We start from the raw sequence: 14,684 nt of genomic DNA on the forward strand, positions 1-14,684 counted from the left end.
AAAAAATAAACAACATTTAATAATACAAAATTATTTATTAGTAAAAAAAATTGATAATTTGTTCATTATAGAGCAAAGTACAACAACTGAAAGTTCCCTATAAAAATTTTAACTGTAAGTGAACAAAGTAGGAGTGGCACTCTGACTTGGTTTGAGGACTTCATATTAATGCCTAAGTTATCATCAGAACATTGAAAATGGTGGCATGTCAGCTGTGCTTGTGATATTTTGATAATGGGTTGCATATTTCGAGGGGTCATCTAGATGTGGTAGAAAAATAATGCAAAAATGTCTGCCATGTTCCAAATGACTGTCATCTCTATTAACCATAGCAGATGTCACAGTTTGTTTCCCTTTTATAGAAATCATTGGCTGCTGCAGTGGAGGAAGGAAAGTCCATATAGTCTGTGCTGGGATAGGAAAAATACTCTGATGCCCGGATGATGTCCAAGTGCTCTGCCTCACAGGACGTGCAGTAACAGACCGGGGCAGGGGCTGAGGAGAAGCAGTTGTACTGGGTGTGCGAGGGCAAGTGATGGCAGGAGTAGTCTTCTGAGGGATACCCACAGTTTCTGGCCTCCAAAGAAGGGGGAGAATTGTAATTCTCTGGCACATAGGAAGGTAGCTGGGCTGGTGAGTAACTGCAGTCTAAGGAGCCAGACAGAGTGGAGGAATCTGAAGGCGATCCTGGGGTCTAGAGAAATAAAAACCAAGGGACAAAGAACTTGTTAAGTTAGACAGGATCAAAAGAACTGTGTGAGGATTTATTAACTCAAGAGAAAGACAATCAGACAAAAAGAAAGGAAAAAAATAAAACCCAACACAAGTCAGCAGAAGTAATTTTAGTCACTGACTACATGATTTCAAGACAGCATATCTATATTTACCTATTTCTTTCTCAACAATAAATTGCCTTGCTTCACTGGCTTCCTTTGTTATAACCATACTTTAGAGGATGCTTTGTTCTTAAGCCACAAATTCCCATTGTGCTTCAAGTCACCTGCACATCAAATCCTGCTGTGGGGCATAATATAAGCTGCAGGTGGCACAATAGATGTTTCTCCACACCCTGACTGTGGAGTACAAGGAGACCACGGGAAGGTAGAAGTGGGATCCTTAATGACCCTGTGTCGGAGATACTCCAAGACGTAAAACTGTTCTAATCACCACTGAAGTGCTCTGAGGAAAAAGGTGTCTTCTGCTGTCTCTTAAGCAGGTCTGCAATTGTTACTGAGAAAGCCAAACTGGAGGCTGGAAGGGAATGTGGGGTTGGGGCCCTCTTATCTTCCACACGATGGGTGGTATGCATTCTCTGTGGAGTTAATTTTTGATCTCTTCTAAAATTTGTTCTGATATCTACACAGATTTCTGACAAATCAAAATGAAAAAGTACTTCCATTTCTAAAAAAAAACTTATTTTTTTTTAAGGGTTAAGAGTTATTTGGTGAGTTTCTAAAAAGTATTCAAAACAAGCAGTATCTATTATTGGAAACTTTACTCTATTTTGAAGGACAACACATTTTCAAACATTTGAGGTGCATCAAGCATGAACGTGAATCCAAACTCTTTCAAGCAACTGAGCATCATTTTTACTAACCACCTCCAGACCAAAAGAGTCCTTTTGTGTAAGGCAGATCAAAAGAACCAAACAGTAGAGCCAATTCAGTGACAACACCAAACCAAACTCTTCTACCAGAATGACAGTTTGGTACTGTGTAGACACAACCTTAATACCATTTTCAAGATTTCAAAAATCCATTAATCAATCTATGTTGTGTTTCCTAGGTGTCAATGTGTGAATCAGTGATTTCCAGTTAGTAAGTGTTTTAACTTCACAGTTCAAAAAACATTAAATGGATATTGCTAGGAAAACTCTTTTTTATTGCCACACATCAACTTCCTTGGGAAATCCTAATTACATGTGTATGTAAAGGTTTGAGTCCTGTCAGGTGTGGCCATTTCTACTTCCATTGATTTTTCAATGCTTCTCTACACGTTTCCTCTGTTGATTTCCTCCAGCATTGATGCTAACCCTCTCACAAAGCATTATGAACCCACAGTAACCAACAATTGAGTTTAGTAAAAACCTGAGATAAATTACCAGGCTCTGATTAAAGCAGAAAGGAGCAGCCTGGAAGCTGTCTGGGAAACAGTGTGACATGTTTTGCATGGAACTGAACGAAGGGTCTGTGTGTGTCTCTGTCTGCAGGTAGGAATCGAACATCTGGTCAACACGGCTTGGGTTCTCCTCACAAGAAACACAACTGGAAAATTCTTGGGGTTGGAAATAACCGGGTGTGGAAGGAATTGGTTCAGGCTCAAAATACAGTCCTAGAGGAGAAATGAGAAAGAGAGACTTTAGTTTAAAAATTGTACTTACAGATTCTCATGGAATTTTATTTTAAATTCTTCATATTTACTACATCCAGGGAAAAGGTGGCTTAACAGTTCCAGAAAGGTAGCTGGCAGGTAATTTGGAGTTTTTAGTTGTTTTTGTTAATTTGAGTCCTAGAGAAATAAACTTACTTAGAAGTGAGGAAATTGGCTGTAAATGTGGCTGGGAGAAAAATAAAAGAATGATGATCCAACCCGTGTCCACGTGTCAAATAATGGCTCAAGAGTCAACTTTCTTAGCATCAACATCTAGCCCCTATGTGCAGTTCAAGTACACCTCTCTGAAGTAACTTATAGAAAACATCTGATACTGCAGGAAATAATTCTCTTGATTTATGATTACTGTGCTCCTAAAATTTTCACGCTTACTCAGTAACTTAAATTTTGAGGAGCAGGTTTCAAAAAGTGATAAGAATGGCAGTGCAAATTTAAGCAATGGAAATCAAGAACATGGAGTACAAATTAGTACTAGCTGCCTTACATTACATAAAACAATATAATATTTTCTTCCTGAACATGATAATACAATTAAAATAATTTGTTGAGCACCAAAAAAAGAATAATTCTGCAAACATTACACCTTCTCAATTTTATTATAAATAGGTCCAACTTGTGATTATTACCCTTAAATGTTCAAGAAAGGTTAAGTTTAGAGTATGTGCATCACAGGGACCACAAAACACTAGAGTTTTCTGAGTCTGAAGGCTCCTTTAAGGTAAAGTTGAAGTGACATACTCATAGGGTGCTACCATAAGCACAGGTTTCTTACCTAAATACATGATCTTCTTCAACTATCAGCCTGTTGAGTGGCACAGGTAGAAGTGCTTATGTAATAGTTATTTGTATCAGGCTAAGAAAACTTATACTTGTTTAAAGTGCTTTCTGGGAAAAGAGAGAAGAAGGGGAGGGAAGCCCCTGTCGGCTAGAAACTAAATGAACAACAGCAAAGGCATTATTCTCCTGCTTCAGGATGTTCTTTGTTCCATCTAATACACTGAAAAAGATAACACGTTTCTGAGAACAATTCTTTAGCCTAGTTATTTGGTGATAAGGAACTGGAATGGATGTGAAGAACAAACTCTTTGGACAGAATAGTTCTGAAAGGAGGACAAAAATGTGCATGTTTCCTCACTGGGCTTGCATCTGGAGTCACTGTGCCTTTTTCACCTTCTGATTGGTTGGATTCCTATTAAATGGTGGTGCCTATCTTAACCCCTGAATCAAGCACCGAAAGGCTCTCGAGGTGGACTTTGAAATAGCTTTTGAGGGAACTGCGATGCTGGCTGAACTGACCTGCAGAAGCTGGTGCGACTGGGTCTGCAAGGTGGACACTGCTGCTTCCAGACAGCTGCCAAAGGAAGCACAGGATTATCATGCAGAGTGAAATAAAAATTCTGTCACGGCAAAGTTAAGACTTCTTGACGTGAACTATGCTTCCTTCTGCTATAAGGTAAAGCCATACTCTTTCTTCTAAAAGAGTTGCCTCTCAACATACAATCAATGACATATTTTATTTAAACTCATTTAATGTTGGGGCTTTCTGTTCCCCTATTCAGACTCTCCAACTTAAATTTTAAAGGTTATTAATTTTGATAGAAAGGAATGTAAACAATTTTTAATGTTACTGAACTCTAACAGTTTGAGCAAGCTGAACAAAAAGCTTTTCTATTAAATTATTTTATTTAAAATTAATGAAGACTTTCAATTATTGAATACCAACTGTCCATGACTTAGCCAATCATTTTCTTCCAAAATCTTCATATACCTTCTGGCCGCTTAACATCAGGAATTTGTTTTTCCCAAAGGGAGCAATTCCTAACTTTGTTCTTTCTGAATAGCTAAATAGAGTCTAATGCTGTTATTATGTATAAAATATTAAAATAGAAAATATTTTCTTTAAGTTGTAATCCATGAGCAGGAACATATCTATATCCTACTAAGTGTCTGGGGAATATTTCAACATCTGGTATGTTTTTCACCATTTTTGATAAAAAAGTTGCTCTTTTACTACTGTCTCTAAATACTTGAAGTATATACAACTGCTCCTTTTGTCTATGTAAAGTAATGCAGGCTGCATTTTACAGTTGAATTGATAATTGTATTAACAAAGTAATTTAGGGTTTTTTTTTAGTACGTTTCTTTCAGGTGGTGGCTTTAAAGTTTAAAGAGACCCGCATTGCTCTGTGATTCTGTACCAGGAAGCCAAGCTCACCACCACACCTCTCTCTTGGGTTACAGGGTACACTCACTCCCTTGCACCGAGCCACTTGGAGAGCTGCATGATCAGCTGCTGCTGAAACAGGAGGTGGTGGTAATTTTGAAAACAATCCATGCTGTAATGTCATGAACCAGGAAGCTGGAATCAGTTACTGGCTCTTTATGCAAATATTTGGCTGCTTTAGCTAGAGCTAAAGGACTTTGAAGGAGTGGGTTTTAAAATATCTGCTTCACTGCAGAGCTCTCATTAACCCCATTCCTCCCCCGGATTGGCGCGTTTGTCTGGCCTCCCCATGTTATCTCCCTGAGGTATGTTTACAATATCCTACTTGATATTATCTTTCTAGTCATGGGTTCACTTTCTACTTTGCTCCAAGAATACAAAGGAAGGCACCTCTTTAAGATTTCAAACAGCACAAAAATCCACCATCTACAATTTATAAAAACACATCAAAGCTGTTGAAAAAAATCAAGGTACGAAAACAAAAACATAAAGGTAAATTCCATCTTTTGATAAGTACTTAACTCAAGTTTCCCTTCACTGTAAAGGCAAAAGAAGTATGTTTGTGTGTGTGTATGTGTGTGCGCATGCACATACCCGTGTGTCTTTTCTGGCATGTGTGTCTGCAAATTGATCTGGCTGAAATAGGGTTCTGTAATCAAATTTACAAGTCTGGCATGTACATGTTTCTCCTGGCACTGTTGAATGCCTGGTATTTGTCTCGGTCTACAACTCCCATTCATGACTGCCTTTTTAAAATTTCAAATTGTGGACACTACTCTACTTTATAACAAATTAAGATAAACTTCTTCCTGCTGAGTAATATTTGATAAAATTAACTCCCTTCTTGGCTTAAGTTTCCTATAGGCATCCTTCAACAAGGAACGAATTGGAGATAATCTCTGTTGAGCCAGGAAGTTCTGCACCAAGGAGCACGCATGATTTATCTTCTAATAGCTCCTATCCTAAGAGTCCCTGGGTGGCACAAATGGTTAAGCGCTCAACCACTAGCCCAAAAGTTGGCAGTTTGAACCCACCCAGAGGTGCCTAGGAAGACAGGCCTGGTGATCTGCTTCTGAAAGGCTGCAGCCTTGAAGACGCAATGGAACGTTCTATGCTGCACACATGGGCTCCCCATGAGTCGTATGGCAAATAACAACAACAACATCTGCTGTCCTTGCCTGTTTAATATATCCTCACAGCTTTCCTAGAATCTCAGTTCCTTCTGATGGCTCTTAGTGAAGGATTTTACATTTGACTCTTGTATTTAAATCATCTGTGTTCCCTCTGTATGCCTGGGAGGGCACAGGCCGACACAATCTTCTGGAAAGCAAAGTGCAGCCAGCTCCTCTCTGCATGTTCCTGCAAGGCAGTGCTTCAGGCATATTGCTTTATTATTTCTCAAGGAGAAATTCAGAAAAAAATAAGTCAATCTGCTTGAGGGATCAGAAACTTGTCAAATACAAGTCAGATACACAGGAGAAGTGTTCTACTTTGCTATAGCTCCTGAAACTGGCTAATGGGGAGGATGATGGCTAAAGACATCATAGCAATAAAACTGTCATGGCCAAATGGGACCACTTCAAGTATGTCTGAACTTGTAATCTACAATGTATATCCAAACTCCTTAATAAGAGATTGCATTTTGTTATGAACATCATGAACTTTTTTTTTTTTTTTCTCTCCAGAAGCACTTCCCAGTTCTCTTGTACCTGGTTTTATTAATTTTATAATTATCTCTGAACTGAAGGGAATGTGGCTACCAGACTCCTGCTCAGCACACCTGAACCTGCAGAAAGACGAATTGTTTAGGAAGCCAATAGGTGAAAAGGTTTTTTTTGCACTAAGAATAAGAAGATTTTAGTCCTACTTTCAGCTCTGCCATTAGTAACTTCAGGACTTTAAACTTCGGCTATAATAGGGGTATACGGATCTCTGGTCTACTTACCTCACCAGGTTGTATAAGAATTCAATGAAATAGTGTATGTGCAAAAGTGCTTTAAAGGAGGAACCACTATAAAGCCTTCTACAAATGTAAGGAAGTTTTACTGTGTTAGCTGAAATTTCGCACAAAACCAAACACACTGTCACTGAGTTGGTAAATCTTTACAGAAGGAGATTACCCAGTCTTCCTTCTGTAGAGTAGCTGGTGGTTTTGAACCGCCAATCCGCTGGTTAGTTCTCAAATGCCTTAGGCACTATACCACCAGAGCTCCTTCTGCACAAGGTGGTGCTAACTTCTCCAGTAAAGGCAAAAAAAAAAAAAAAAGTGCTGTGTGTGCCACATCCCAGAGAGCTCACACCTGAACTCTAAACTGCTAGCAAAGGGTGTTGAGGAACATTGCCTGATAGCTGGCTTTTAATCCCTCAACTCAAAACTCACTCACTGCCATGGAGTCATTTCCAAGTCATAGCAACCCCTCCTTCGGTTCTGAGGTGGTATCCCTACAGAAGTAGATTGCCCAATCTTCCTTCCAAGGAATGGCTGGTTTGGGATTTGATTTTAGTTACTTTTCACAAATAATAATTATTGAGCACTCACTATGTGGAAAGCACTCTTCTAAGTGCTTATTTAACATGCAGTACAACCAAAACCAAACCCATTGCCATAGAGTCGATTCCAACTCATAGCGACCCTACAGGACAAAGTAGAACTGCCCTATAGGGTTTCCAAAGCTGGAAATATTTATGGGAGCAGACTGTCTCATCTTTCTCCTGCAAAGAGGCTGGTGGGTTTGAACTACCAATGTTTTGGTCAGCAGCTGAATGCTTTACCACTATTGCAACAGAACTCCTTTAACATACAATAACCCTTATTATTTCTAATTTTGAGATGAGAAACCAAGATAAGGAAGATTGAGTAATTTGCTCAAGGACACACACCATGGAGGAGCTGAGATCTGAACCCAGTCTATCTAGTTCTAGAACTTGTGTCCACAGCCACTACATCATTTGCCTCCCCCCACAGGTACTCATTTCATGAAGAAATGGAAGTTGTGCACTGCACAGAGTTGTGTGTTGGCACAGGACCCATTGTGGGACAGATGCCAATATGCTTCAGACAGGCCCAATTCTCACACAGGCAATACGGACTCCAGCTTTTGGACACCCACACCAACACACAAGGAATTGTTTCACCAAGGGCTTTTGGCAAAGAACTACTCTCGGGGTGGGGGTGGGGGTGCAGCCCCACCTAGTTTATGCGGTTCTTCTGTTGTCATGCCCTTGGCAATACTTATCTGCTTTAAGAAGATCTATAAAGTGTCAGAGTACCCTTATGACTTCTCAGATCAATCTTATGATAACCTAGAACTATTTAAGGCCTCATTACATCGTCAGGAAGTTGTTCTATATTCCAAGTTGACTTCCTAGCAGAGATGTGGTTCCTTTCTGTTCAGAACTTTCAGTAATTGGTGATTGATAGATAAATGACCTCAGAAGCTAAGTTCCAGAAGAATGAGGGAGGGGAAGATGCTCAAAAAAGGTTATCCTTGAGAGACTGCATAAAATGAAGTGAGATTTCTGGGAGAGCTTTTCCATGGGTATGTGAGGGCACATGTACTGTTTTCCTTATAGAATAACCACCTGCTTACCTTCTGGCTGCTCCTCTCCCTGCAGAGGACAAACATGCCCTTTCTATTCAACTCTGATGAGGGATGGGCTCCCTAAAATTTTGAGCCCTACACCATGGGGGCAACTGCTCTCTGTGGCTTCCTGTGGTGAACTGGGATGAAGCTGGGCACAGACGTTATAAGAACAGTGGAGAAAGGCAAGGTTTGGGAATGGTCTGTGGGGTCTAGGTTGGCCTATACACCTTCCCAGACACAGGGCTGAGTGAGGCCTAATGGGCTGGGAAGTAAGTGAAGGGTTTATGCTTACGGTTCCCCTTGAGGCTGCCTGGTGTGCCCTTCTCTGCTGCAGCAACTCCTTCACCGTGATCTTCACCCGGACACCTTGATACACCTTTGGTTTTTCTGGGGGGAAGGCAATTGAGTCAGGCAGGTAGAGTTTGGTGAGTCCTGGCCATCTCTCAAACTTGAAAAGATAAACAGAGGCTGATCAGGTCTCAGAGCCCTGATGGAAACAGAACCCATGGAAATCTGTGGAACCTTCCAGCTCTGGCCCACCCAATCCCTAAACCAACAGCACACAGGTTTTCCTGCTCAGAAATGTGGACACTAACCAGGGGAGCTCACCACCTTAGCTAACTAAGTTGGGAGAACTTGGGGTTTTGGGTCCAGACACTGGCCTGGGGAGGGGCCCGCAGCTGGAGTGTGGGAGCTCTCGCTGATCTATAGAGGCTGACCTAGCCCACCCCACTGTAATGTTCCCACTGGTGTGGAAGCGCTGAGTCCCTTCCTTCTCCACCAGGCCAGGCGTGGCCTCTGCTTAGGCTCCGACCTCTATGTGCTCTTGGTGTGAAAGCCAGCCCTGGGGCAAGAGGCAGGCAGGTAGTTGGCGAACTCTCGCCACTGTTCTGTGATGGACTTGCCAAACTGACCTCAGTAAAGGGGCCAGGCACAGGGAATTCCCTCTGTATATCTTTTTCATTTGCCTTTCTCGACTCCATCTTTTCCTCCTCCCTCCTTCTTCCCCCGCTCCGGCTCTCCCCTTCTACTAGTCTCTTCCCCCTCCTCCCTCTCAGGCAGGCAGTCCTCCGCTGCGCGCCGCCCTAGCGCACGGAGCCTCGGGGTCGAGTCCGTTCAGCGCGAGCTCTCAAGAACGCGGTCCCGAGGCTACCGAGGATCGCGCACTCCTATGGGAGTCCGCCCTCGTAAGAGGCTGCCATTCGGGCTAGCTGGGCCAGACGTGACCAGGCCGGCGAGGACTGCCGGGCTTGCGTGAGCAGCCGAGGGCGCGCCGAAGGGGTCCGCGGGAAGGGAGCCCCGGTGCGCCGGGAGCGGGCAAGCCGCGGTCCCGCTGAGCCGCAGTGAGTAGGTCCGACCGAGTGGCTTGGCCAAGCCGGGCCGCGAGAGCTTTAGGGGCTGCTCGCAGGACCCCAGTGGGATTCCAGGCTTGACCTAGACCCTGGAGTCAGCGCTCGGCGGAATCGCGCGGGAAGGGGGCTGGGTCCTGCGCCTTGGCCAGCCGCGCCTTCAGCCTGGCCCCCAGGCAACAGTGCCCAGACTGGCAGCGCCTCGCCTGGTCACTGTGGGAACCGCAGCTGGACAGCAGGGAGCCCCCAGGCCAATTCCCGGAATCTGGGGGGTCTTCCCCAGGAAACAAGGTTGCGTTATTCCTCGCCCAGACCCAGGGAGTCCCGCGCCAACTCGCAGGGCCGGGGCGTCGCGCCCTCTTGGCGGTCCAGTCACCCCCCCTAACTGCCTCGCCAGGATGTGGGCTCCGCTGGCAGAGGGTACTCCTCGGGGTCTCATTAGCTCAGCTCAAGGCCCGCGTTAGCTCAGCTCTATGAGGCCGGCGCGCCCTGCTCGCGTCCTGGGCTCACTGTGAGCCTCTAGCTCCCCCCGCCGCCGCTTCTGGGCGCGCAGAATCCGCGCCGGGAAGTCCCAGACACACAAATGGGGAAAAGTGGGAGGGCAGACGGGGGACAGGGGTACGCGAACGGTCGACGTCCGGAGCGGCCAACACAGCCTCTGGGCCTCTGTCCTCGGTAGCCTACGCCGAATGGGAGCGGCCACAGCGTGGCCCTCTCCGAATCCCCGGCCCTAACCTGTGTGCCCTGACTTTATGCCTCTGTTCTATGCAGGGAAAGCTGTGGAAAATCACCCGGATCGAAATTCCCCCCGGCCCGTGTGACCCTACAGCAAGAGAAACAGTCCAGTTACCCGACATCGTGGTCAGCCGTTGGGTCGGTGGCTGGATGCTGCAGCTGCAGAGATTCAGCGCCTAGGAGGGCTCCTGTGCAGGGAGGGAAGCAGAGATGCAACATTTTTAAAGTTTCACAAAGCATCCAGCAGCACCCGAGCCCCAGGAGCAGGAGACAAACAGAATTAATGTTTTATACCTTCGGGTATAGGTTTGAGTTTTTTCCCCCTCATGCCAAGTATTTAAAACCTCTAGAAACCCATGATTTGACAATCAATGATTGCGCGATACTTTCAATTTGAATATTCAAAGGCTTAACAAAATGGACTATCTTCTGCAGAAATCTTGCACACAGGCACCCCACAGGGAGTCCAGAGAAACAGGGAGTGAGATCCCTTTGGGGCCTGTCCCTTGCTTTTACTGTATTTTGAGCATTTTGTGCACCTTCTCACAGACAGAGCAGGTGCTCTCAAAGATGCTCTGTATTTCTCCCTCAAAGGCAGCTCTAGGAACCCAGAGTGACTGAGGCTGCTCTCCATGACCACCTGAGCCAGGCTGGATGGCTCGACTGATTACTACATCTACAATCTCCATTTTAAGGGAAAACCTCAGGTTTTGAGGAATGAACATGGCAGCCAGGGGGTGTGGCATGTCTAGGGGTGATTCTGGGCCCAGGTTGTAGGCCTGAGGCCCAATGGAGGCCTTCGCTCTGCAGCTGGTCTCCTTCTGGCCCCACCTGGCCACGTGCAGGCTTCCCTCCCCTTTTCATTCCACTGTCTGCCTGGGCCCCAAACACTGGGGTTTCAGCACAGATTGTTTGCTCATTAAGACCCTTTGCTCCTCCCTGTGGAGCTGGAGATGCCCTAGGCCTGGCACTCGGAGATTTTTGAGGTGGTAGTTCTTCACTGTCAAGTTTCTGTCCTTTCTTCCTCCTCGTTTTCCCCTTAAAGCCATCATTGCCTACAGCAAATGTTGAGAGATGGTGACAAGCTTGGGGCTTGCTCATTTTAGCTGAAAGGTCATGAATTTGTGTTCAAGGCTTCTCACTGTAGGGTGAGAAGCAGGGCGTCTTTGAGGTCATGCTGATCCCTTAGTCCAGGTCTGACCCTTCACAAATTCCTTGCGGACTGTGCTGGGTCATCTCCAACTACTTGCTGTGCTACTTCCGTGTGGTTTAGAAGTTTGATGAGACAGGCGTGGTCCAGAGAGGGAGTGAGAGCCAGACCAAATCCTTTCTTAGCCCCTGAGGGAAGGGGGAGTACTAGAAGACAGAAGACTGAGAAGAAACAGGGTGGGGTTCCCTGAGCAAATAAGCCCAGATAGTCCCATGATTCTAGGCTAGGTAATAAGTATGGGGCTCCGCTCTTTGTTCCCTGAGTTCTTTGAAAGTACAAAAATGTAGTTAGTCTCAGAAAAATCCCTGAATGCCCTTGATGGTGTCTGGTGCATGGAGGAGCATATCGAGGTGGGGGAAAGGGGTTCTCTGAGAGTGATGAGACAGGATAGTCTGCTGGGTAGGGACTGCTCAGCTTCTGAAGCCTTGTCTTTGGGAGAGAGGGTCAGGGCTGGGAAATCTGGGGGAGCACCTGGCAGTGAAGGGCAGGATGGGGTGTGTAGGACCCAGGCCAGCTGCAGTCTGTCAGCCTTTGAAAGTCTCCTGAACCCTCCTCCTAGGTTTCCCTGATGGGAGACAGGCCTGAGGAGATAGGTCTTGAGGAGAGGGAAGGATGCCAGGAGTGGAGAGAGACCGTATTCCTCTCTTCCTTGCCTGCCATTGCCCCTTCTGAATCAACAGTGAGCAAAGTAGCATCTGAGCATCCCCACCCAGGCTCTACCTGAGCCTCAGCTTGCAATTAGGGATGCCCTTTTGTCCCCATAGATTCTTCCCTTGCTTCTTTTCTCTTCCACCCTCCTATTCTCTTATTTTTAGCTTTTCTTCTTTTTTTTTTTTTTTTAAATCATTCTCATTATCCTTTTTAATTTTCTCCCTTTGTCTTAATTTCTTTTCAAATTCTTTCTGTCTTCCTGTCATTGCTTCCCTCCATTTCTGGTCTCTGTCCTGTTTTTCTTCCTGGCCTCCTGCACTGTCTCTGTTTTCCCCTGTTCTGGGGTGTTGTCTCATTCTTTCAGGCTTCATCTTCCTAACCTCCTCTTTCCATGGTAATGGACAGGGGTGGCAGGAGGCCGTTACATTCCCTCAGCAACATCATTGCAGTTGGTGCTGACTTGGGAACTCTGTGAAAACAGGCAGTGCTGGGTGAGAGCTCCTTGGGAAATCATGGCTTCTGTGGGAACAGCAAAGAACTCTTTGTCCCTTCCTCTAGGAGCCTCTGCCTGAGCTGTGGCAGCAGTCCATGTGACCCGTCTCTGAAATGGACAGCCACTTGCTCGATGCTGTTGCTGGCCAACAATTTTAGACAACTGGGCCTCCCCAGGCCTATGCCCTATTTTGAGAAAAAAAAAAAAAAGCCCCAACATTTAGGAGTTTGGATCTCTGCTGTTTCTGTAATTTCAGATCCTCTATACACACTGAAGAGCCAAACTCCATGTTTATGGGGGTAAGCAGGGGGAATTCTTTCTAAATGCATCGTGCAAGTCTATAGATCTCATGTGATGAGGATGGAGCAACTAGGTCTACCCTGAGACCCTCAGACATCCATAGGATTGGTTATGCCTTATAGGAGGCTTTTAAAAACTATCTCTTATGGAGTGCTTGCTGTATGTCAGGCATTGTGTCATATAGTGTCCCCATTTTACAGACAAAGAAACAGGCATGAGGAGTTAAGCAACTTGCCCAAAATTACTGAACACATAAATGGCAGAATTCAGATTAAAATTTTGATAAAGCCCTTGGTTCCAACCATTGCTGAGTTCTACCTTCCTGATCTTTTTCAACACAGACTGTCAAATTTTCTTGACTTTAATCCACAATTTGCTCTACATGTTCATTCACTACAGCTATAACAACATCCCTATTTAGTATCCATAGTAAACAAACTTCATAAAACAGTACATGTGGATATATGTGTGGATGTACGTGTATTTTCTATTCTAGTCCATCTTTTCCAATTCAATCTATTTATTAAAGATTTATGTTTGTTGGGATTCACAAAGTCAATTGAACGACCCACTCATGAGTTCTAGGGTGTAATGGTGGTAGAATTCTCACCTGCACTGCAGGAGGCCTGGGCTCAGTTCCCAGCCAATGCACCTCATGTGCACTCACCACCCATTTCTCAGTGGAGGCTTGTGTGTTGCTATGATGCTGAACAGGTGTCAGCAGAGCTTCTGGATTAAGACAGACTAGGAAGAAAGACCTGGATACCTATTTCCCAAAACCAGCCAATGAAAACCTTATAGATCATCATGGCTTGATCTGCAACCGCTCATAGGGATGGTGCTGGACTGGGCAGTGTTTTGTTCCATTGTACATAGGGTCCCTGTGAGTCAGGGGCTGATGGGAGCTAACAGCCACAACTGAGTCTTAACTCAAACCAAAAAATAGTGCCATTGAGGCGATTCTGACTCATAGTGACTTTCATTGGGTTTCTGAGGTGATAAATCTTTATAGAAGTAGCTCGCCCCGTCTACCTTCCACAGAGCTGCTAGTCGGTTTGACTGCCAACCTTCTGGTTAGCAGTCAAATGCCTTAAGCACTGTGCTACCAGAGCTTCTTAAGTTGTAACTAGCATTGGAAAATTATTACCTTTAAGATTTACCAGCACACTTGTCATATGCATGTGAAAGTAGGTTGGTATGCAATTTGTTTTACTATCAGTGTGTGTGAGGAGGCTAAGACAAGGCAGCATTCTGACTTGAGAATGTTCTATACAGGCTGGGAAGGTCAGGTTGGGGAAGAGGAGGTTGGCTGGAGGTGAGGGTGAGGATTGGTTATGCTAATTACACTTGGTGCCTTTCAGACTTTGAACCCTTCCCCCTTGCTGGGGGTATTGTTTGTCACCTTTAGGGTATCTGCACTGAAGCCCTGGCAGTCTCTTTGGGATTTAAGAAAAGATTGGAAAAAATGCTGTGGGGTTTAAATGGGCTACAGTGGCCTCACATACTTGAAAATATAACATAGGATCTGGATTTTGGATGTTGGGAGGGATCTTTGAAGTGCTGAGAGGGACTTAGAGTCCCATTCCAACATTTCTGCTGGTGGTGGTCCAGTTCCATGGCTTGGCTGAGCTCCTAGCCCATAGCAGAGTATGTATTGAGTCAGTGGGAACTCACTATCTATAAAATAGCCGGTTCCATTATTGGTTGAGTCAAAATCCACTTAGGTATTTGTTGAGCACCAACTAGT

The 14,684-nt window shown here is 44.9% G+C and overlaps 1 protein-coding gene across 1 annotated transcript; it reads right to left on the reverse strand.

The window, feature by feature from the left end:
• Positions 1 to 322: 322 nt before the first annotated feature.
• Positions 323 to 10,405, reverse strand: COLCA2 (colorectal cancer associated 2). The gene is made up of 5 exons (XM_042780357.1): positions 10,399 to 10,405; positions 8,492 to 8,586; positions 3,688 to 3,742; positions 2,102 to 2,331; positions 323 to 694 (listed from the first exon to the last, which is right to left on the reverse strand). The coding sequence occupies exons 1-5, from the start codon at positions 10,403 to 10,405 to the stop codon at positions 323 to 325; spliced, it is 759 nt and encodes a 252-aa protein (XP_042636291.1).
• Positions 10,406 to 14,684: the final 4,279 nt, after the last annotated feature.

The sequence above is a fragment of the Orycteropus afer genome, unplaced genomic scaffold, assembly GCF_000298275.1.
Source record: "Orycteropus afer afer isolate SDZICR_OR568_19922 unplaced genomic scaffold, OryAfe1.0 scaffold00036, whole genome shotgun sequence".
In the NCBI taxonomy this organism is placed as follows: Eukaryota; Metazoa; Chordata; class Mammalia; order Tubulidentata; family Orycteropodidae; genus Orycteropus; species Orycteropus afer.